Source organism: Gracilinanus agilis, chromosome 1 (assembly GCF_016433145.1).
Source record: "Gracilinanus agilis isolate LMUSP501 chromosome 1, AgileGrace, whole genome shotgun sequence".
Classification (NCBI taxonomy): domain Eukaryota; kingdom Metazoa; phylum Chordata; class Mammalia; order Didelphimorphia; family Didelphidae; genus Gracilinanus; species Gracilinanus agilis.
The window spans coordinates 339,623,808-339,648,876 of NC_058130.1; the positions used below are offsets into that span (position 1 = coordinate 339,623,808).

The following is a 25,069-nucleotide window of genomic DNA, read 5'->3' on the forward strand; positions in this document are numbered from 1 at the left end:
ACTAATACTTCTGGTGAAATTGGACAACCAGGAACATAGGTTTAGGATAGGCAGGTTTTTGAAGAAGCCAAATAATGTCTGATAGAAACATTTATGTATAGATTGAACACTTAATGAAACATTTTTATGAACTCATGCATACATGCATAATAAAGCTCACTAGGGTTTCTATGAGGTAGACAGAATGATCTGATGGAAAAAAGGGCTGAAAGATCAAAAGACTGGGTTCTATTTTCAGCTCAGCTATTTACCAACTATATGATCTTTTTCAAATCAATTCTCTAACCTACTTCCTTATCTGTAAAAATGAAGATTCTGCCATCTGTTAGGACTATCTATTTCATGTCACTGAAGAGCAAATGTCAGTCATGAAAGATTCTTAAAACTCTATGTGATTTGCAAATAAAGACAAAAATTTAATCGATCATCCATAGAACTTTCTGGACATTATCTTTCCAAATTATATTTCAGAGAAAAAAAAGCCAAGATTATGAAAGAATTCTTTTTTTAAGTTAGACAAATTAGATTAATAGTGGCATCTTACTTTCCCAGTCATTGCGAACATCAACATTCCAGAAGTAACTGCAAACTTCATGTCCTGTCACTCCTTTAACTGCATGAGTAGCTTTCAGAGGATCCAGAACAATTCCATTTTCTTCTACCTCTCTTCTATAAACCTATATGGAGAATACATAAGAAATTTACTGAAAAAGAAAATCAAGTCCCAAAGAAAACATTATACCTTCAAATACTATCTCCTTTTAGAATCTACTATCAACATTATTTCCAAAATTAAATTCTCCTAAAATAAATTTGGGGTAAGGATAGGAATCGGATCAAATCCATCTTCAATGACAAGTTAAATGAAACTTTTTAAAATCACAAAACTTTATATTAATTTTTGTCCCAAGAACCATTATGGAGTAATCTTTGGACATTTAAATTAAGAAACCATAACTTAAAATTCTAACAGATTTGCTTTGTAAGGTCATCAGCCTAACCAAAAATGGAGAAAATTGAGATAGTTTATTAGTCTCTACCCTCATGATGCTTACATTTTATAGAAGGCAAATGGTGATTTGCTCACAAAATTTGTACACTGATAAATATACTGCGAAGTTCATGTGACTTCCTGAAAGAAGGCTCCAGAGATAGAGCTGGTACCTGAGCTAAGCTCTGTAGGAAGAGGATACTGAAAAGCAGTAAGGAAGGAGAGAACATTAGAAACAGGGGGTAGTTTATGTGGCAGTGGAAAAGGAAGACAGTATGTATGTCATTTTGACTTATATAAAGAATGTGTGAAGGGGTAGCTAGTGGCTCAATGGATACAGAGCTAGGCCTGAAGACAGGAGAAGTCTTGGGTTCACTTCCTAGGTGTGACCTCAAGCAAGTCACTTAATCCCACTTTCCTAGCCCTTATCACTCTTCTGCCTCGGATTAGATATTTGGTACCAATTCTAAGACAGAAATTAAGGATTAAAAACAAAACAAACCAAACCACGCAAAACAAAATAAAACAAAAAGTGTGAAGAGGAGTAAAGTGAAATAATGCTTGGAGGGCAGTCTGATTTTGAAGGGCCTTAGGTATCAAACTGAGGAGTTGGTATTTTACTGGCAAAAGAGACCAGTAAAGTTCTTTGGGCAGGAGAGTTACATACGATTGGCTTCTGTGTCTTTGACAGATTTCTTATCCCTTGAAAAATGTTTGGCTTATACTTACCATCCTGCCCCCCAAATCACAGTCACTTTCTAATACCAATCCTCTTTCCCATCAGAACCCTCTTTTATAGGGGAAAAAAAAAGAGCAGCTAAGCAAATAAACCAACACAATAAGTACATTTGGCAACATATGTCTCAAGGAACATTATTTTGGCAACTGCGAGGAGAGAATGGAAGCTAAGAGGATTGTTAAGAGACTGTCCTATTGATCACCAGTTCCTTCCACATATGTCTATCCTTTGCTGCCCCGAACCTCTAACAAATCCTCTATTGCCAACTATTTGTTGGCTTCTTGTCAGATTTTTGACTCCTTAAAGGGAATATTCCTCACTGTTTTGATCTTGTGACTTTTTTCTCACATTCTCTTTCTTATCAATCTAATTTAACTACGATTGCTTCAAGTAGAACTTCTACCTGAAAGGGTCCCCAATTTGTATCTCTATCTTTTGACATCTCTTCCAAGTTCTAGAATCAAATATAAACTATCTATGAACAATTTACACAACATTTATTAGAGCAAACTTCTTATCTTTTTCCCCAAACTTCACTAGCTCAGTAGGTAGCTAACCTAATTATCATTCACTAATTGCCCATGTTCAACCTTGTGACTAAAAAGAAAAAAAGAAAAACTCTTCTCTACCACAATAATCTTGTCTGCTCTGAATAATCCCTTGCATTTGTCTCTTTCTTTTCTATTTCCACTATAATCACTCTAAGTCTTCTAGTGTCTAGACTTTCCTTGCCTGTCAAAGTCATCCTTCATACCATTGCTAGGTAAATTATCCTTAAGCCTAGATTTGGGCATACCATCCCTGTTTAAAATCTTCAATATTCTGACCACCAAATAGTTCCAACTCTTTATCTTGGAATTTAAAACATTTCATAGTCTTCTTTTGTAATTCCTGTCAAAATATTCTAACCTTCAGTCAAAAGAAACTTCTTGCCAGCCTCTGTATCAATCTTATGTTTTCCCATCTTTTTATTCACTGGGCTCAGGCTAATTTTCCTTATTCCTGGAGCTCCTTCTTTTTTGTCATTTTATCTGTTGAAATTTTGACAATCCTTAAAAAAAAAAACCAAGTTGAATACCACCTCTTCCATGAACTCTTCCATAATTCTTGCATCCAATAATGCTTCTATTGAGGCTTTAAATAGAATTTATCTCCTTCCTACATGTTTTATTTTGTGTTATATTTATTTGTATATATAACATCCCTCTTATTAAGTTATAATTACGGGTACCTGCACATATATAACTTCTCTCTTACAAGGTGATAGTTACTTATATATACATCAACTTTTTTAATAGTCTATAAGCTCCTTGAGGGCAATTTTCCTTTTCTAAGCTTTGTATCTTAACCAGAACCTAGCATACACTACACATGGTAAAAACTTAGCAAATGTTTACAAGACTTTTACATGTTCTAGAAGAATAAATGATAAAGCACCATTTCTGGTAATTAAAATTATGCAAAAACTAAATTCTAAAAATTTTTAGATTAAAGTGAAGAAAAATTAAGCCTGCCAAGGTTTAAATCAGCATGGAGAAAAAAAAAACAAAAATGTTTTGCTTAACTTTATCATTTGGCTCAATTCATTCATGTTAATTTACTTAAATCCCCCAAAAGATGTATTTTATCGACATCTGTTTTGTAGAATTTTTCTTCAATTAGGCATGCTCTTATCTTAGGTTTGCCTTAAGCCAAATTAAAACAAAACCTTCAGTGATTTCATTGGTGTAGGATAGTGATATCAAATTCAAAAAAAGGGGCCAATAAAGTATACTTAAGGATCCCTGCCGGCTGTACACTCACTCCGAAAGAAAACTACACATTAACATTATCTATTATTTTTAAATTTTATTTTGTTAAATATTTCCCAATTATATTTTAATCTTGTTCAGTACTTCTAGGATATGGTTTAGGATATGTTTCACAGCTCTGGGGTAGGGAAGTTCAATGAAGATCTCCACCCGCCATGCAATTTATAGGCTGCATGGAGAAGTTAAATTACTTTCCCTTTGTTGACAGAGTTAATATATGTATCTGGAGGAATTTGGTTTTCCTGATTCTGGGGTTAGTTCCCTTTTTATTATTCGCCATCCAGACTATTAAGGGAGAGGAGAACTCTCATGTTAGATAAGGGGAAATGACCATGATGGTAAAGCATATAAACATTATTACTCTAAATACCAAAACAGCTAACCTGTTTCTCTTCCTCCTTTTTCTAACTAAAGCAATATTCAGCAATATTTTGATTAGAATTTTAAAAAGCAAAATGACAAATTGTAACTATGATTTGGCTATCTTGGTGGTAGGCACATCAAAGGAAGAAAAATACCTATTTTTCTGAGGAATGAAGTTTGCCCTTTCTGATCTCAAGTTGAAGAGGGAGGTCCAAACATGACCTGATTAATCTTATTACAAATAACCTACACGGAAATAAATTTAATATTCTGGATTCAGGAAGGTCAGATCATTTGTCATGGCTTTCTATCTGAATCTCAAATATTGCACAATGTTGATACTGTATTCTTTGTCCTCTTTGAATTAAACAATAAAACTACTCTTCACTGCTGCTCAGCAATCCTTTTATTCATCTTTTTAATTTTCTGATGCACCTGCCACAGCAGCTGTTTCAAACCTTGCCTCAAAAGTCAGTCTTCAATATTCATATCCCTCTATTTTACTCTCCACAAATAATTTCACTTGCCATTTTACTGAAAAAAGAACATTTGGCACAAGTTCTCTGACCAAATCTCAAACTTAAAATCATGTGATTTTGGGCTAGTCAAACCTTCTCAGTTTTCTCATCTTTAAAAATCAGAGTTACATAATACATAACTATCTACTTCACAAAAGAATTTTAAAGGAACATTCTTTGTAAGCTTTAAAGAATTATAAAAAATATATAATGCTTTAAATGCCATTTCATCTTCTCTACTTCAAAATATTTCTTTCATGTTCTTAGGCCTCTCCTCTGTCTCAAAGGAAAATATTTAACCTATTCAAGGTTAATTTCTTCACTTGTGTTCTTTGCTCAATTTACAAATAATCGCAACATGCAATTCTAATCCAATTCAATTAACATCTATTAAAAGTATTTATTATATGCCACTGGCTAGGGATATAAAGATAAAATTAAAAAAAAATTCCTTGCCCTCTAGGAACTATATCCGAGGCAGTTCAATGGCACGGTACATAAGAGTGCTGGGCTTGGAGTCAGAAAGATACAAATTCAAATCTAGCCTTAGATAGTAGCTGTGTAACCTTGAGCAAGTCACTTCATCTCCATTTTCCTCAATTTCCTCTTTTGAAAATGGGAATGAAAATAGCACTTACCTCTCAGAGTTGGTATGATTGGTATAATTTGCCTATATATCGATTTTTCAAATCTTATCTAAAATCCCTAAAGGCTTTTGAATTGTCAAACTCAATAGTTTTTCTTAGTTACAATTTTCTTTTCTTAAGCACCAAGCACTGTCAACCACTCTCTTCTTTCTTGATATCCTTGATACTAAAATGATGCTGGTTCTTCCTCTAAGACTTACTTTCCCATCTCTTGTACTTTCTCCTCTCCCTTTAAATTTGGGAAATGGCAAGCTCAATTCTGCATCCTTTTCTCTGAATATACTTCTCTTGAAAGACTTTTCTCTAGTATGGGCTTCAACTATTGCTTCTCCATGTATGATTCTAAAGCCTTTCTTTTCAGAACTGAGATTATTTCCTAGGTTTCTGCCCCACATTTTCAACTTATGTCTTGGATACTTCATCTTGGATGTCTTGTATTACCTCAAACTCATCAAGTCTAGAAATAAGATTTTGTAAGGGGGGAAAAGGTTTTTTTTTTTTTTTTTTAAATTCAATATAATAAAAGATGGTCACCAGAGAATTGAACTATTATCAAACCTCAATTAAGAATAATCTCAAGTCAAAACTGACTTTTATGGAAGTTTATTTACAATTAAGAAGAGAGAGAGGAAATAAGGAAATAAGAATCTAACCCAGTAGGTATTTTACTATGATCCTCTTAATTAATCCAGGTAGATCTTAATTAACCTTCAGCCTAGAGTCAGAGGGCCAGAGGACCTCTATTAAGGAAGTTCCTTAAGAGAAGTTCAGGAAGATTCAGTCAGAATTTAAACTCACCACCTCCACAAACTAGAAGAGGTCCTTCGCCATACGCTCTCTTCCACAGAAGACCTCTCACTCACTCAACTCCCTCTTTCTAAAGGGGTCACTTATGTATCACTTCCTGTGCCTTCCTCCTAATTTGTATGTCCAATCACAATAGACGATTCTCATAGTATTGCCTAGGGGGCAGTCAGTTGATTTTGATTTGCCACTCACTCTAGCACACTTGTGTTATCAACCTCCCAGAATTAGAGGTGTTCTCACAGTTGGTGATTAAAGATGAGTAGTGTAGACTTAATCTAATTATGGCGATATAAAATGGTTTTTAAAAGAAATTTTCCCAATACCATTGGACTTTCTCTTATAGTAATCTTCCTGACTCATGATGAACCTTCCTTGTAGCCTTAGACCACCTTTCTCCAGAAATTAGCTGCCCTATTCATCAATTATACTACTATTTTTTAAATGCCAAAGCTCAAAAATCTTGAAATTATCATTGATTTGACTCCTCTCATCCAATCTTCAAGAACTATCCTATCCTATTTTTTTTTGTAAACTATCTCTGACATTTTTATTCCCTTTATGCACTCACTACCTAAGTCCAAATATGACCTCCATCACCTCAAAACTATAGTGTAATCATTTCCTTGCTACTGGTCTCTTCCTCTTTTTATGTTACCAACAGATTTTCCTTTCTGGCCTGGAGCCATAATATTACTAAGGTAGGGAATCCCTAATCTGGAAACATCATCCTCTGATGGAGACAGGTAAAGTAACTCTAATTTATAGACTTAAAGACAGAGACAGAAATAGACAAAGAGACAGAGAGACAGAGAGAGAGAGAGAGAGAGAGAGAGAGAGAGAGAGAGAGAGAGAGAGAGATATGTAGCCACAAGAGGCAAGGAAATAATTATGTAGAGAAGGATGGAGATTCAGTGAAAATAAAATGAACAAAAAAACCCCAATATGTAAATTATGAGATTCAAGCAGAAAACCTTGATATCTACTACCTATAATTTGTTTAAAACCCAAATTTTTATTTTTTCCCAAATCCTTGTAACTTTGGCTCATGGAGATAGGGAAACATGATCTATTTGAGTAGCATATATAAGATCGCCACAATCAAAGATTCTAAAAAATTTTAGATAGGATACTTGAATCCAGGCTAGGAAGAATTTTGTACTTCCTAGGCACTGTCTAAACATTATGCCCTAATGTGTGTTCTTGCCCTCTATATTAGTAAAATTATAAACAAGTTATAAATTCTTACATTTATTTATAAATTATTTAATAGGTGTTACCTTCATCTCTCCTTCTTCTACCACCAATTGCCAGTTGGCATCCCCACCTACATCCTGTAATGAGTAAGTCATGTGGTTCTTCACCATCTCTTCAACCTTCAAATGAAGAATAAAAGTAATATGAGAATCCAAATTCTATGAATAATTAAGTTATAAATAGCCTCACTTAATTTACTAAATTCCAGATATAGTGCTCTTGGGAAGCTGAACTCCAGGCATTACAATTAGTATTTGTATATATTGCTTTAGAGTTAGAGCACATTCCAGATATTTCAAGTTAATTAAAGAATTGGGGGTCAAGGAAGAGAAAGCAAGAATGCAAATAAAGAAAAATATCTTCTTATTGCTCAATATGCGCTATGCATGCTTTAACAATATTTTCTGGGACAAATAAAATCCTTGTTGTTATCTATTCTCCCCCATTAAAAGCTTTTGTTCAGATATGTTCTTAAGGGAAACAAATACAGGAAATAAAGTTTCCTTCAAGGCTCAGTTGAAGTACCACTTTCTCTGTAAAGCCCTCCATGATATCCACAATTTTTAGTGTTCTCTCCTTCCTCTAATGATCTTATGTCTAGTCCAATGTCCCCATTTTATGGTAGAACTACAGACAAGATCTCCTAGAGTGGATATTAAACATTACAAGAAAGATAATAAAATATTTCTGTAATTGGTAAAAACAGTATTCCTAATTTATTCTTTGTTATACAATATAAAAATTTCTCTTTGTCATGTTTTGATCTCTGTGTTTTGATCCTAAGTTACTCATTTGAAACCAAAAAAAGAATAAGTTGCTTCATAACTTGCACAAAATATACATGCCTCATTCTGCCAAACTGCAGTAGGTCAAGATAGCACACAATATTCCCTGACAAACTTATTACATATTTGTGCCAAAAGTGATTGGAGGTATGTTTGGAACAGGTAATTAAAAAGACAATTTTTTAAATCTTGGAAACTTCACTCTATCTTTTCTGAGATTAGACCATTCACTGTGAACTCCCTCTTCTTCCTTTCTAATTCAACTAAAAAGTCCTTGCTGTCAATTCTCAATTTTTCTTCCTTTACTCTAGTTGTTGAAAAAAGAATGGTTCTTGTCCTTGTCAGTGCCAATATCTACATGCATCCTTGACCACCACACTCCATCTTCTCTAGCAGAATCCCTACTTCAATCATATCCACTTTTTCATCTTGTCTCTATCTGATTCCTTTCTTTCTACTCACAAACATTCCCAGTCTCTCCTCATACTAAGAAATCCTTCACAAGGCCCTATCATTCCTTTGAGCTACAGTCCTTTCTCCTCCTTTTCACAACCAAACTACGACATTAAAAAAAAAAAAGTCCTAATTAATCACTCCCCACTTCCTCTCCTATTCGAAATCCTTGACAATACAGCTTCTGGCCACAAAAACAATTGAAACTGCTCTCTCTATAGTTATACCAAAGATCTCCTAAATGACAAAAAGAATGGCAGCATCTTAATCCTTATTCTTCTTGTCCTCTCTTTAGCATCTGACTCTTATGACCACCCTTACAACATGGAAATTCTCTTTTCTGGATTTTACCTTGATATTATCCTCTCTCTTGGGCCTTCTCCTACCTGATCAGTTCTTAGCTACTTTCCCCTGTATCATTATCCATATTATGCTGCAAGCTCTGCCTCACCCCTCTGTACTCCTTTATTTAGTGACCTCCTCTTTTTTATAAAGATAATTCCTAGACCTATATATCCCAGTCCCAGTTTCTCACTTGAACTTTGGGCCTTCTTTATGAACTGCCTATTGGGCATTTAAAATTAGACATCTAGTAGGCATCTCAAGCTCAATTTATCCAAAACAAAACTTGTGGTCTTCTCCCCACAAACCATCCTTCCCTTTATCTTGTTTCTACTTTGGTGTCTCATTCTTGTTTGCACTACCTATCTAATTAGCTGCCAATTCTTACAGATTCTACCTCCACAACATATCTCATATTTTGGTCATTCTTTAGTACCTTCACAGGGATACCACACCTAGATCTTTATCACTTCTTGTTTAGACTACTCCAATAGCTTCTTAATTGATCTCTCTCCCTTATGTTTCTCCCCTATTCCAATTCATCTCCCACAAAACTGCCAACATGATTTTCTTGAAGCTCAGATATGACCCTATCATTCCTATCATACCATACTTGATATACTCTAGTGACCTCTTATTGCCTCTAGTTACAAATCTAAACATTTAAAGCCTTTTACAACCTGGATCCCAATCTACCTTTCTAGCTTCATAATATTCTTCTTGCACTCTACAGCCTACTCTGCTTAGCCTTCTTGTTTTTTCTCCCATACGGCATTCCACCTGTCTCTATCCTTTTACACTGGTTATCCTCCTTCAATGCACTTGCAATGCACTCCTCTCATCTCTACTTCTTAGAATCTCTTATTTCCTTCAACATTCACCTTGAGCATCATTGTTATACAAAGCATCTTTTGACCAATCAGCAGCTGAATTACCAAAATTCCCGAGTACTTATTTTGCACGCATCCTAAATATATTCATATTTGTACATACTATTTTTTCCAAAGAAACTTAAGCTCCTGAAGGCGGGGACAGTATTATCCTTTTATTTTTCCATTTTTTTTTGTGCCTTTTAAATGCCTAACACAAGTGTCTGGCACACAATAGATAGCTTAATATTTGCTGACTAACTTTTTGCTTTGATAAAGGCTATATTAGCAATCCAAGTATAAAGTTAAGCTCCATGGTACTAACGAAGTACAAGTCCTATGAAGGTCAAACTTACTTGCACTCTTTTATCAAAGATTCTAATTAAGGTAGACACTATGAAAACTGAAACCTAAGCCAAATATTTCCCAATTCTTTGATTCAATGGATATTAAAGTTAAATATTTAGTTCCAACTGGGTTTTCTATTTGTATCCCCAATGCTTAGACCAGTTTGGCAAACAGTATAAGAGCTTAATAATTAAAAAAAAAATTCACATTGAGCACTACATTCCCTGGGACCCAGCATCTTCATCTTTACTCTGTCAATTTTTCATCCTGCTACACAAATTTGACTCGTCAACATCCCCCAACCCACAAATTCCATGACAGGCCACCACCCTGCTGTCTCTTGATTCTCATCCTACCCATCCATCTGCTTCCTTTCAGTCTCCTTTGTTGGTTCTTCATCCAGATTATGCCAAAGAACCATGAGTATTTCCTAAATCTCTGTTCCCAGATCTTATCAGCTTTCATACTCATTCTTTTTTAACTTATGTGGTATTTCTTTAGCTCTTATGGGATCAATTATCATCTCTAAAGCAGATGATTCCCAGAGCTTCAGTCTTGCCTTATCAACTACTCCTAAATATTTCAAACTGGAGGTATTAAGTCATCTCAAACTTAGCATCCCCAAAACAGCTCTCCCACCCCTGCCAACCCTCTCCTTTTCTAAATTTCCCTATTACTAACTATGCACAAAGGGCGCTAAAAGAATGCCTGCCCTTTGATGTAGCCATACCACTGCTGGGTTTATATCCCAAAGAGATCATAAGGAAAAAGACTTATATACAAATATTTATAGCCACGCTTTGTGGTGGCAAAAAATTGGGAAATGAGGGGATGTTTTTCAATTGGGGAATGGCTGAACAAATTATGATATCTGTTGGTGATGGAATATTAATTGTACTAAAAGGAATAATGAACTGGAGGAATTCCATGTGAACTGGAACAACCTCCAGGAATTGATGCAGAGTGAAAGGAGCAGAACCAGGAGAACCTTATACACAGAAATGGATATACTGTGGCACAATCAAATGTAATGGACTTCTCTACTAGCAGTAATGCAATGATCCAAAACATTTCTGAGGGACCTATGAGAAAGAATGCTACCCACATTCAGAGAAAGAACTGTGGGAGCAGAAACACAGAAGAAAAACAAATTCTTGATCACATGGGTTGATGGAAATATAATTGGGGATGTAGACTGTAAAGAATCACCCTAGTGCAAATATCAATAATATAGAAATAGGTCTTGATCAATGACAAATGTAAAACCCAGTGGAATTGTGCATCAGCTATGGGAGGGGGATGGGAAAGAATATGAATCATTTAACCATAGAAAAAACACTCAATTAATAAATTAAATAAAATTTTAAAAATGAATTTCCCTATTACTAATAAGGATACTATTATCCTCACAGTTATCTGAACATGCAACCTAGGTGTCATCCTGGAGTCTGCTCTCACACTTGCTCCATAGTGAATGTATTGCTGAGTCTTGTCCTTTCTACTTTTCTTTTCTTTTTCTTTTCTTAACCATCTACTCAACAAAATCCAGTGGTTCCTCATTAATAAATATAAAACATTCTGTTTGACATTTAGAACCACAGCTGCTTCCTATGCAGCACATTCCATCTCTGGACTCAGTGACTCGATGACATGGCTGTCTCCTGTGCCTGGAGCGCTCTCTGTCCACACATTTAACCTTTTGGCACTCGTAGTTTCCTTCCAGCATAAGCACAAATCTTCCTCTGCAGGAAGCCTTTCCTAGTCTCAACTCCATTCCATTACCCCTTCCATGCCTTTCCTTTGAAATTACCTTCCGCATACACATATTTTGCATTTACATAATGTGTAGATAGCATTTATTTAGTGCTATATGGTTTGCAAAGTGCTTTATATATGTTAACTCATTTAAACCTCACAACTCTGTAAAGTAGATACTGTTATACCCATTTTATAAGTGAGAAAACTGAGGTAAGGGAAAGGTAAATGAATTATCCAGGATCACACAGCTATTAAGTGTCTGTGTAAGGATTCAAACTTAGGATTTCCTGAACCTCAGTTCCACATTCCATCCATGCTCCATCTTCTAAGCTACCCAGCAATACTAAGTTGTTTACATCTTGTATTCCCCACAATAGAACTTGTAGGAAAAGAATATATTTTTGCCTTTTTTTGAAACCCAGGATACAAATTCCAAGGAGTATGGAGCTAGATGGCTTGGGTCTTCCCAATTATTCAGCCAACAAACATTTATTAAGTGGTTACAGTGTGCCAGCCACATATAATCCTCTGAAGGAAAAAGAGAAGAATAAGTAAGACAGCTATAGATTATAAACAGGAGGGCACAGTTTCATGAAACCAGAGGAAAACAGAGAATTTCCAGAAAGAAAGCTTAGGCAATTGTTTTAGATGCTAGAGAAGTCAAGAAAGACAACAATTGAAAAAGGACCATTACATTTATCAATTAAGAGATCATTGGTGGTAGAGATGAAAGCTACATGCAAGAGAGGTTGGGAATTGAGAAAGAAAATATATTGAAAAGCTTTTTCTTCACTGAGGCACATCAAATAGGCATTTAGAAATGACCAAAGCCAAAAGTAGTATGTAAGTAAAATCCACTTTAATGAACCACAAATGATTTCATAGCTGTAAGACTATATAATACTATACTACTAGCTTATGCCTATTAATGATCAACGCCTTCACACTCTTACATTTCAAATTTTTTTTTTTTACATTGACAGTTCTGTCCTCAACTTTTACTGTCTGAACTAATAACTCAGTTTTACCTGAAGGGTGTGTTAAAAACCCATGAATTTAAAAAAAAAAAAGAAAAAAGAAAAAAGAAAAAAAAACCCATGAATTAAAGCTTACCCTTAGAAAAGAGATGAGAAAAGACACTTCCAAACTTTTTCTGTAAAGGTGGGGCATAGGAATATGGGTATAGAATAAACTAAAGACTCAAATGGTTTTGTTCAACTGTTTATTCTCTTGTTTTAAAATTTTTTTGTTAGAGTGGAATAGTTCTCTGAACAGGAGAGGGACAGATATAAAAATGACTATAGGGGGCAGCTGGGTAGCTCAGTGGGGGGCAGCTGGGTAGCTTAGTGGATTGAGAGCCAGGCCTAGAGACAGGAGGTCCTAGGTTCAAATCTGACCTCAGACACTTCCCAGTTGTGTGAACCTGGGCAAGTCACTTAACCCCCATTGCCTAGCCCTTAACACTCTTCTGCGTTGGAGCCAATACACAGTATTGACTCCAAGATGGAAGGTAAGGGTTAAAAAAAAAAAAAAAAGACTATAGTGTAAAAACATTAAGGGCCAATAATGATCTTTTAAATTTGTTATAATAAGTGTAAATTTAGAAACCATAATTCTGATTGATTTAACATCAAGAAGAAAACAGAGCTAACAGCAAATGATGTGAGTCCAGCATGAAGGAAAGAGGCAGCTAAAAAAGTGATTTCATTCCTGTCAGCTACATATCAGATAAGTTTATTTGCTGTTACTTTCCTCTCAGTAGCCTACATGCCCATATTATATGAAATTCTTTTTGTTGCATCTCTTAAATGTTGGTTCTGTTCCCTTTGCTTATTCCTACTCAATTTGGGCATCTCGCAAGCCACTTTTTATGCATGCCCATTTCAGAAGAACTGTGTTACTATTTGCTAGCAAATCGAAAGGATGTTAAAATGGCTACTGTCCAGGACTTGACTGCCAGTAATTTTGTTCTTAACACCTCAATTTTAGTAGAGCTTACCGATGACATGGATAAAAAACAACTCAAGAAACTCATTATCTGTAGGAGGAGCAAATCATACAATTTTTTAGGTTAGAGAGGTAATAATCACTTTTATTTATTTTGAACTGAACCTGATTCCATATTGGCACCACATAGAGATTAAATTCTTAAGGAAATAATCTTCTTGATTTGGTTCTCCATTTATTCAATGGACTATTGTATGGGCTAGTTCTGCAAGTAGTAGAATTTTGTAGTAGTTTCCAGGTCTTTCTCGTTACAAAAATGTTTGTTTGCTTTAAGAGCTTTCTTGGGATGAAGCGATTTTTCAGGCTTAGAAAAAGAGTGATGTAAAGTGAGTAATGACAATGTCAATTAGTAATGAAGTCTTTAATAAAACATCTCAATGGAAATGTAGATAGAATGCTTATCAAATTTAAGAACAACAAAAGCTAGGAAAGATGGGTAAGCTGTCATGACAGCATACAAAAAGATATCAAGTAGCAAAACATTTAGCTATATCTAATAAGACAAAATTTAAACAGCTAGAGTAAAAAGTTCTAAGACTTGGGGTCAAAAAAACCCAAAAAAAACCATCTTGCCAAGTATAAGTAAGGTGAGAGAAGTATGAATGTACAGAAATTCCTGAAGAAAAGATCTGAAAGGTTCAGTGGATTACAAATTGAATGAGTTAACAATGCATTAAAGGCCAAAAAAAAAAAAAAAAAAAAAAAAGGCTAATGAACTCTAGCTGCATATTAAGAGAGGCCCATTATTAAGAAAATTATTTTTGATACTTTTAGATTCTGCTCTATTAAGTGATATCCTGAGCATTATATACAGTCATTGCTTTCTATATTATAGTTCACTTATTTGTGACTTCACAGTACTGTGGATTTAAAAAAATATATATATCTAATTCTATATCACGAAGTTTTTGCACAGGATTTTGTGGATGAATACCATACTGTATCGTATGGAAATACCATACCATTGTATGGAAATGCAGTACGTCACTACTGCTTGCACAAGTTTGCCAACATGAGATTATACACAGCATGCTATTAGCTGATGGAATAAAGGTGACCAACCACAGCGTTGTGTTCTGTATCCTGGGCACTGATTGGCCTTGTGACTGTAGCATTAGTCTGTTTGCTCTCCTGCACTGTGCTCATATGTTCAGAAAGTGTTTAAGAGCATATGAAATGTTTATAAGTGTGGAAAAGGTTTATAGAAGAGTGGGAATGGTTAATAAAGCCTTAAAAATATATAAATAATAAAGCTTTAAAAATGTATATAAATAATAAATATAAGCTGCTATTTCACATATTTTCACCTATCATGGGGGTCTCTGGAACCCAACTCCCACAATAGATGAGGAATCACTGTATATCTCTTGTCATTTTGAAAGTGGACATCGACAATGTGGAAAACATCCAAAGACTGACTAGAATGGTGAGAGATTTGGTGAACGGGACACATGGAGTTGGGATTGACTAGTCTGAAGAAGAGAAGATGGTACAAGATAGCTGCCTTCAAATATCTGAAGGACCATAAAACAGAAATATTAAAGTGATTCTATTTAGCCTTAGAGGGCCAAATGGCTGTACAAATCTATTACTAATACAAGGGCAATTCAAAGTACCTAATATATTAATTATGTGGATTGATAGCAACAACTAGAAGTTGCAGAGGAAAGTATTTATATTTGATGGGGTGGGGGGAGTCTTTCTAAAAATGAGAGCTATACCAAAGTTCAATGGGCTGTCTTGGAAGGTAAGTCAAGTGCCCTTAAGTAAGGTCTTTTTTTAAAAAATAAAGATATTTTATTTTACCAATACATGTAATAACAAATTTCCACATCAGTTTTGTTAAGTTATATGATTCAAATTGTCTCCCTCCCTCCCTTCCCTCACCCCTCCCAGAGCTGACAAGAAATTTGATCTGGGTTATATATGTATTACCATATAAAACGTATTTCCATGTTGTTAATTTTTGTTAAGAGAATACTCATATAAAACCAAACATCAAAATAAAAACTAAAGTGAAAAATTGTATGTTTTGATCTGCATTTTGACTCCAACTGTTCTTTCTTTGGAGGTGGATAGCATTCTTTGTCATAAGTCTCTCAGAATTGTCCTGGATCGTTGCATTGCTAAGAGTAGCTAATTCTATTTCAGTTGATCAATGTACAATATTGCTGTTACTATGTATAATGTTCTCCTGGTTCTGCTTCTTTCACTCTGTATCAGATTAAAAAAGGAAGTAATGCATTTACTTTATAGGATTAGCCTTATAAAAAGTTGAATGTCTGTCTCAGGAATACTAATATCAGTGGATAAAGGCTCTTAGCACATGGCTAATCACTATATACCCTGGGCACTGCTACCAACATAAGAAAAGGAATCATGCTGGCAGAACTCTAATTTCCATATTCCAATCTTAAGCACACCAAATTCACACACTCAAACACCTCTACACCTTCCATCTCTTCTCTGAAGCTTCTGCTTTCACATTTTTAAAAGGAAAAGGATGTATTATTTAAAAAACTATGAGTTTTAAATTTCTTTTCCTGTTCTAAATTCCACAGGAAAAAAAAAGTTATATAAATGTGAAATTCTAACTAAACTAGAAATTGTTTTATACTATAGCAAAGGTTGTTATCTTTTTTTAACACCTAAAATTTTCTTGAATACTAAGGGAAATTTCTTAAGTATGTATATAGATACCTGGCATTAGCATTACTTCCCTGAAATTATATCACTGGCCCATGGAATGGAAAATTTTTGCAATGCTATTTGATGCTACAAATATATGAGAAATTTTAACTATAGCGTGGTCTTAATATTACATCATCCAAAATAGTTTTAAAAACTCTTGAGAGAACTGCTATCAAATACTACTGACTTACATATTTACTAGGCTAGATAACTGAGTTTTCCTAGTAGTGGTGCTGGCTTTGCAATGGAAACTTGCAATGGAAATTGCGCATTCAACATTTATTGAGTATTTCCTATGTCTTACGGTTTGCCTTGCACATATCAAGTGTTTAATAAATGCATGTTGCCTTAAGTCTAGTGTATTTACAAGACAACTGGCCAGGAATAGTCACGGTGTGTAGTGGTTATGAAAAATTACCAGAAAAATGGATTTACTTAGCTATTGAAACCATAATAGTAATAGCAATTAGTTCACCAAGTAGAGCAGAAGAATCAAATATGTTATTATTTTTGTCAGAACTAAGCTTGGCCAATTTGTGAAAGAGATCATTTTGTCCCTCTCTTACTCCTCCTCATTGCCCAATGCTTGCCATACATCCTATGGACTTTTTTCAACAGTCACCCATGTCCCAACCAATCTTAGTTAATGAAAGTTTATTAATGCTATTGTGAATGGCTATAAACAGGTAACCAATCATTACAATTCTGCTGTTATTTAAGTTCAATTTAATTTTTACTCTAAACAAAACAAGGATCTCAGAGTTCACCTAATTTTTGCTAACTGACCTCAAAAGCATAAGATAGAAATGATTTTTTAAAAAGCAAAAATAAGAGAACAATATTGCAAAGGTGAGTGTGTTGAGAAGGGACTGACTAAGGAATACTGAATTGTATGACTTGGTTGGTGTTTTGGGTTCCTTTTTCCAATCTCTTTTTTTCTTCTTTTTAAAATTCTTTATTAAAATAAAAGTCTCTCTGGTAAGAAAGAGAGGGATGTATTTGGAAATGAAAGCTAAAACATTATAATTGATCTTTTCAATGTTCTTTTCCTTAGTTGCACCAAAAATATCATATTTGATTTTCTACTCTGTTGGTGCCCTTTCTCAAAAAAGGGGGGATGGGGGTGGGAAAGTTGTTTAGAAACCTGCAGTGTGTATATCTACAAAAGAAATGTTACCTATTAGATTTTATATTGGACAGTATTTGTCCATATCTGACCAGAACTGACAACACTTTAGTGATATAATATCAACGTACTCAAATCGAACAACTAATTGTGGTTTCTGTCCTTTATAAAGTTTTACCATCACTACTAAGCAGCAAATAACTGACATCATGGGGTGAAGTTTTTAAGACAGTTAAAATACATAAACCTTTGAATAAAGACAAAAAAAATGAATGACAAAAATTGAACATCATCGAAATAATGATTACTAAGTCCAATGCAGTTTTAAACAATTCTACTTTAGTTATACATAATTAAAGCTACTAGCTCTTCTTAAATCCCTGACCTCAAAAGTCATTATTTTTAAACATACTGGGAAAAAACCTCACATATGAGTCTTAGTTTGCTGAAATGATAGGGTTGGGCCAGATAATCTCCAAAATTCCTTTGATCCTAATTCTATGATTCCATGCACACATATATTAGAATGACAACTTATTTATTTAATATTTAGAAAATAGTATAAGTAAAATGTAAGCTATCTTAAGAGTTGTAGATTGTTAGTATGATCATGAGTGAGAAACTGAAACACCGAAGTTAGCAAAAAGACACTTCCCTCTTCAAAAATACAGTTTTGAAGTTACTGTAGTAGCTACATTCAACTATGCTATTCTAGAACCTCTTTTACCAAATCTGTATCATTTAATCCTGTGCAACATTACCTCCATTAGAAATGTGGTGTCCTATCTAAAGTTAAAGCTACCACATAATGCAAAAGAAACACACTAAAAAAAAAAAAAACACACCAATCAAATTCCTTGCTCGTGTATGCTCCAGGAGGTCAAAAGAGTACATGCATGCAAGGAAGAATAACTGTTTAATAGACAAAGAATGCCTTTTTATTGCTTCTTGTTACAGATTTAAAACCAAAAATCCAAGTGAACTAACTCAAAGAATTCCAGGAACTAAGAAAGCAGGATGAAACATAGTATATAACTTAAGTCCACTCCATGCATTTGTACAGTACCTGTGTGCTGAATCTGTGAACATCGTCAGAGGCACTGACTAGATCAATGGAAGACATGGAGGAAGAACGACTATAGGGCTACCAGAGACAGACAAAGAAAAAACCAAGTAATCAGAACAAAGGCACAATAGAGCATTCAGTACCAACTTCCAAACACAAGATAAAGAAAAGGAAAAACAAAGCACCATACGACAAGCACAGCAACAAGTGCTGACTTCATGCACCTATTACTTATTTTGCTTAAATATTGTTTTATAAAGAATGCAGCTTTTCCAATAGATAGAAAAATATCACTTAACCCTGATGATGATGAGCACCAATAAAGTTAGCCTGATTTATAATCCTGGTTAATTTGGCCAACCTCTTATAAAAAAGGAAGAAGAAAATTGTGTTTAGAGGAATTTTTTGGTAGGGAGAATGAATGAAAAGAGGAAATGGTGATGAAAAAAGAATACAACAAATGCAAATAATTAAAAGTAATTTTTTAAATTTAAAAAACAATGATAAATTGACTGCTTACTTAAGAAGATTTGCAAATCAAGACCCAGAACTTTTACAATTTTGAAAAATTTCTGTCAACAATGACAAATTATATGGCATAGCTTTCTATAAGTGCTAAAGTTAGCCTGTCTTACCTGTTGAGCAAATCTATGAGTACCCACAGAAGAGTAAGCATCACTAGACGGTGGTAGGGATGTAGGCCAGTGCAATCTGCTTTTTTCATTCTGTGACTAAGGGGAAAAATATTAATATTTTTATAATATTAATAATATAATATCATAAAATTAATAATAAAATTAACTATAATGATTAATAATATAATAAATAATAAAAGATTAATATTTAAAAATATTTTACAGCTTAAGAAGAGATCCAATCTGTAATTGCTGGTAACTGACTACTTAGTGTTTATAAATACCTAAAAAAATTTAAGTGTCTCTGCTTTATTCTGCCAAATTCTATCATTTCATGCTTGTTCATTCTGCTACTAACTTGCCAAGTCTTACAACCAACAATGCCTTAGCCAATGGACTGGTCATTTTGTTGGGACTACTTTAATTTTTACTTTGATCTGCTCAGCATCTTCTACTTAACTCCTTTCAGTCATGGTTTTTTCACAATAATATTTACACTGCCTATGTTATCAGATGATGTAATAATCAAAAATACATGTGGATGGATGTTAGATACCATGTAATTCTAGGCTTTTATTTTATACTGACAGAATGGTATAAGGAAAAAAATACTGTACTAAAGAGATCAAAGAGTGAGGGGGAGAGGAGGCTTCATTCAATTAGCCACTTAACCTCGGCAAGGCAAGCCACTTTACTTTTCTGGACCTCAATTTCCTCATTAGTGGACAACACAGCACTTCCTCAGAGGAGGAACAGGGTTCTAAAGTCCTGCCTCTTTCACAAACTGGTTATGTGTCTTCAAGAAACCATCTCAACTTAAATATGCAAATTTTGGCTACAAAAATGTCAAAGGAAAAACAAAGGTCAGTTTTAAATTACAAGAAAATCAAAGAGTATAGTTATACCAACCTTTTAATAAAGGACTACTTAAAGGTAAAAACACTTGGTGGTAGTACAAATATGATCCTTATTTTTACAGATGAGGGTTAGTATATTATGTATACACATTAAAAAAAATCAGCAAATATGTACTTGCTAAAAGTATCTTACACTTTTAACTACTGAGGCATTTAAAATATATACATGATACTGGATAGCTCAAAGTGGCATACTTATGCCTTCTAGTGGTGAAAGAAGACAGTTGCCCTACTATTATTAGACTAAGGCAGCATGGGATCAGCCAAGTTTAAAAGAAATGTCATGAATAATATAAATGACTACGTTTTCTGAGGGAAGGTACCAAACACATTTGTTTTTACTAATTCAGAATCCACTGTGTGATGTATGTTAGCAGGTACCCTTATAGACACTAAATATTAAACAAACGGGGAGGCGGGGGGGAATGTAGTACTAATATTTAAGTAATGCTAAAAAGGACTTTTGAAGGACACAGAATCTGAGCTAAGCCTTGAAGGGACCTAAGCTTTCAAGCAACGAGAGAAAAGGTTACGGATCTGATGTTAAGATCTATGCAAAGGCATGGTGGTGGGAGATAGACTACTAGTTATAGGAAAGAGCATGTAATCTGGTTCAGTTGAAACAGAGTGTACCATGGGAAGTGATATGTAAATCTCCCCATTATATAGAGCTAGACTATGAAGGTCTTTAAATGGTAAAGGTTTATCCTAGATGAAATGGAGAAAAAACTGACCTGATAATGTCTGATTCAGGAATAATGATTTGTGTGAAGGATAAATTAGAGGAGAGAATGAATGGCATATAGATCAAGTAAGAGACTATTGCAATGGTTAGAACTAATGAAGAGAGTAAAGGTGAAGAAAAGCTTAAGAGAATGGAAAAAGCAGCAGGGACTGAAATAAGATATTCTGTATAAAAACAAAGTTCATAGTAATACAGTCTAAACAAAATAGATGGATTTCAGCAATCAACGATCTACTAATTTGTGTAATTATATTACAAAACTATAAATCTTTTTGGAGGGGGAAAGGAGAGTGCTGATTATAATAAACTAAGGGCCATCTTTCTTTATCACTAAGTAAAACAAGCAACCAGTTTGTTTGCATTTTGAAACTAAATGCATAATACTGACAAAAGAAGAATGGACTAGGATCTTTTTAAAGGATTAGAAGCAAAATAATACTATTTACTTTGGTGTTAAATATATATGTACTACATATTGATAATGTGCATGCACATATGCAAAACACATTCCAGATAGATCTGTGACTTCCCTAGTGTAATAAACTGTCAGTAAGGAAATTCCCTCTACGCAAGCAGAGGAGCCATTCTTTTGAAAGTTTTTGTGTTTCAGAGTTGCCAGGGGTCTGGGAGAAGTTGAGTGACTTGTCCAGATTCAACACTGCAAATATTATGTCAGAGGCAATCCTTGAACCCAGGTTCTTCCTGATTTTGAGGGCCAGGACTTTATATCTATTATTCCATAGTAGTTATCAATTATTATCCGAGACTTAATGAAAATAATTCTATATTTTTGGCTGTATTTTTCAAAGGTACTATAAATCAAATTCCATAATAATAAATAGCATTATGATGAAATAACATCACAAAATTCCAAAGCCTTTGACACAATTCTAAACAATATTCAATATAAAATCTTTGCTGAAACAAAAACTCCACAACAACCTGGATATTCTATTGTTTGAAATGGCCTACTTTTTTACCCAAACCTATATTTTAACAGACAATAAAAGCATTTAAATTCGAGTTTATCATCCTATCAATGATCTCTTGAAAATTAGGATGAAAATGCTAGCAAATTATTGTCTATAAAATAACATTTTTTATATATTTAGCCCTGTTTCTTCCTAGAGTTTCCTGTGTATCACTAGGGAAATGGAATCTTATCAATTCTAATGGATCTAAACATGTTTGTCTGTTTCCTATGAAGACTGGGAAGGCTCCATGAAACAGTGTAGGTAGGGTTCCAGCAAAATTATCACTACTGGAGATTATGCTTGCTATAGTAAAGAGTCAGAATTTACCTCCTCCATCCCACCCTCCATATACTGCTTTCATCACAGCCTGGACATGAAAAAAAAAGACCCCAGTTTTTTCTTACCTACTATATTGGAACTAAAATGAGATCAAGGAAATTTTTCTGCAAGATATCTAAGTTCAAATCATTAATACAGACCAAGTTCATTTTGACTAGAACAGATCCATTAGTTTCAAATAATAATGCTGTCACAAATGCTACCTATAGGAAAGAATGCTTGCAATATTAACATTCATCTTAAAATAATTTATATTACAAATACCTGTTCTTCTATTTTATCTTGTCTGTCAAGAGCAGCTTCAACAGCATCAAAGAATTCCTCCTCATTAATCAAACTATTTGGACCTTCCTATTTCCAATACACAGGAAAAAGAAAGAGCATGATTAAGAATATTAGAGACATTTTTTTTGCTGCAGAACTTTAACTCCAACCTTATCTACTAAGATCTGATTTATGACATTAATTACATTTAAAGAACAATTTCTTAAAAGTTACCATATGTAAAAGTTGTAAAAAAAAAGTTGTAATTCTATGTAATTATTCAAGTATTTATTAGAGGCTAATATGTACTTAGGGCACATTATGGGAGATGTCAGTTATACACATACTAAATTCTTTGTCTTCAAGAAGCTTACAATTTGGTTGAGAATAAAATATATGAGTTTTTAAAAAAGCATTTGATTAAATTCTAAATGAGTCAAACAGTTAAGTGCTCTTGGGGGTGGAGGGGAGGAGGAAGGCTCGCAGGTTCAGAAAAACAAAAGAAGAAATTACTGTGAACTAGACCAGGAAGATCATATGGAAGAAAAGTGAATGAGTTAGCCTTGAAAAGGAAGGGGGTTGAAAGAATTCCATTTTAGGATAATCAACATGAGCAAAGGCAAGGAGAAAGAAAAAAGACTGTTATAAAGTATATGCTACAGGCCACCTGGACAGAAAGTAGAAAAAGGATATAGCTGTTTAGGCAACACATCATAAGCTAGACACAGAATCATAATATAGTAGTCATGGGGAACTTGCAACTATCTGGCTAACTACTGGAGCAGCTAATTATTTCTTGACTAGCCTAAGTAATAACCACAACCTTCAAAAGGTAGAGAAACCAATGAGGGTACAATCTATTATTGATCAACCTTAGCAACAGGGAGGAAATGAAGGCTGGGATAAAAATGATATGAACCACAGGAGTAAGTGAGCTCTCCATAACAGAATTTGTAAGGGAGGGGAAAGCTATGCATAATTTGATACATCTCCAAAATTTGGGGGTCACAGATGTCTAAGGGTTTAGATGTAGGGAGGGCTCCATATGAAAATTTAAGATAGAATGGGAGGTTCTCTTTTTATCAGGATTTAATTTAAAATATGTATTAATGACATTTCTCTATAGCTCGCTCAGCTTTTTCTAGCTTTGTCCTCTATATTTATTTCATAAAAAAGCTTAATAGAATGTTTTCCTTTTCAATTCTTTTAAACTCTATAAACTTTGCAAGAATTCTCTGATAAGTTCAAGTAGAGTCAGAGTTGTTAAATTTTCATTGATTCTTTACAGCTAGTTCAGAGATCATTTTTTTGGGAAAAGACATATCTCTATTTGGTTCTTTTAAGTGGCTATTTTTAGTAGATAATGCACCACTTCTTTTGAATCACAAGTTTTGTTGGCATTTAGCTGTATACGGTAGGTTCTGATAACTTATTTTTATGCTGTTCTTTTACCTTTTTAAAAATTTAAATTTTTATTTTTCTCTTTTTTCTTTTCAATTAGGTCAAAGTTTACCAATTTTGTATTTTTCAAGAAAATATCTTTTTTGTCTTTTATTTCTAATCTTTTGGGAATAAGTTCTCAAGAATTAAATTCTGAAGATATAAAGAGAAATCATGGTAATAAAGAAAGCAATGTGAATAGAGAGGGAACTTATTAACCAACTGAGATTTTAAATACATGTACTCTTAATACATAAGCAGGTGAAGTAAACAGAATTAAAAAAAATAATATATTCTGCAAGAACATCAGAAGTGATAAGCTCAGAATGAAGTAAAGTTAGTATGAAAGCTAAGGGGAAAAAAGTTTAAAGTTATATTGAGGAAAAAGAAGAAACTCAGAAGAGATATGACAATGCAAATTAGGATAACTAATAAGAGAAGAAAGAGATACTCAATTACTTTTTTAACTTGTTTTCTCTGCAAAGGAGAGTGATCTTTGGATTTGAAAAGACTGAATGAAAATTCTAATAAATGGCATGGAAGTTGTTAAGAGAGCACCACTTAGCTTCTCTTGGTGACTTCAGGTCATCTGGCCCAGTAGAACTTCATCTTTAGATATTTAAAGAACTAGCAAATGATAGCTGAACCACTGGCAATGATATCTGAAAGATCATGGGGAAAGGACATGATATTGCACAATTGGAGAAGGGCAAATGTAGTCCTAATTTTCAAAAAAGGAAGAGAATAAAATCTGTGAACTATAGAACACTCGGCTTGATTTAAGTTTCTGGTAATGTTTTAAGTTCTTGAATGTATTATTATATAGATGATGAGTGAATACAAAGAAAAGAAAGTAATCACAATAAGCCAGCATGGCTTAATCAAGAACATGTCATATTGTACTAAACTTCTTTTCTGGGCGGGGTTACACCAGGAAAATGCTACAGATACAGTTTACCAGGACTTCAATAGTGCATCTGATATAGATTCTTATGTCAATCTTGTGGACAAGATGAGGACACACAGGCAACAAGATGAATGAGTAACTTACTAATGACATATTAACATGGAAGAAGATATGCAGCAATATGTACCAAGGATCTGTGCTTGGCTTCCTATTAGTTAACTTTTTTCATGAATCAATGATTTAGATAATGTGTCATATTTATCAAATTTTTAG

General features: G+C 34.0%; 1 protein-coding gene across 1 annotated transcript in view; it reads right to left on the reverse strand.

Moving 5' to 3' along the window:
• CERT1 (ceramide transporter 1) overlaps positions 1 to 25,069 on the reverse strand; it is a 174,291-nt gene that overhangs the window by 14,395 nt on the left and 134,827 nt on the right. Inside the window, exons 9-13 of the mRNA XM_044680828.1 lie at positions 22,450 to 22,536; positions 19,211 to 19,306; positions 18,576 to 18,653; positions 7,154 to 7,249; positions 545 to 677 (exon numbers count right to left, since the gene is read on the reverse strand). Of these exons, the coding sequence (XP_044536763.1) occupies positions 545 to 677; positions 7,154 to 7,249; positions 18,576 to 18,653; positions 19,211 to 19,306; positions 22,450 to 22,536 (490 nt within the window). The remainder of the gene's footprint in view (positions 1 to 544; positions 678 to 7,153; positions 7,250 to 18,575; positions 18,654 to 19,210; positions 19,307 to 22,449; positions 22,537 to 25,069) is intronic.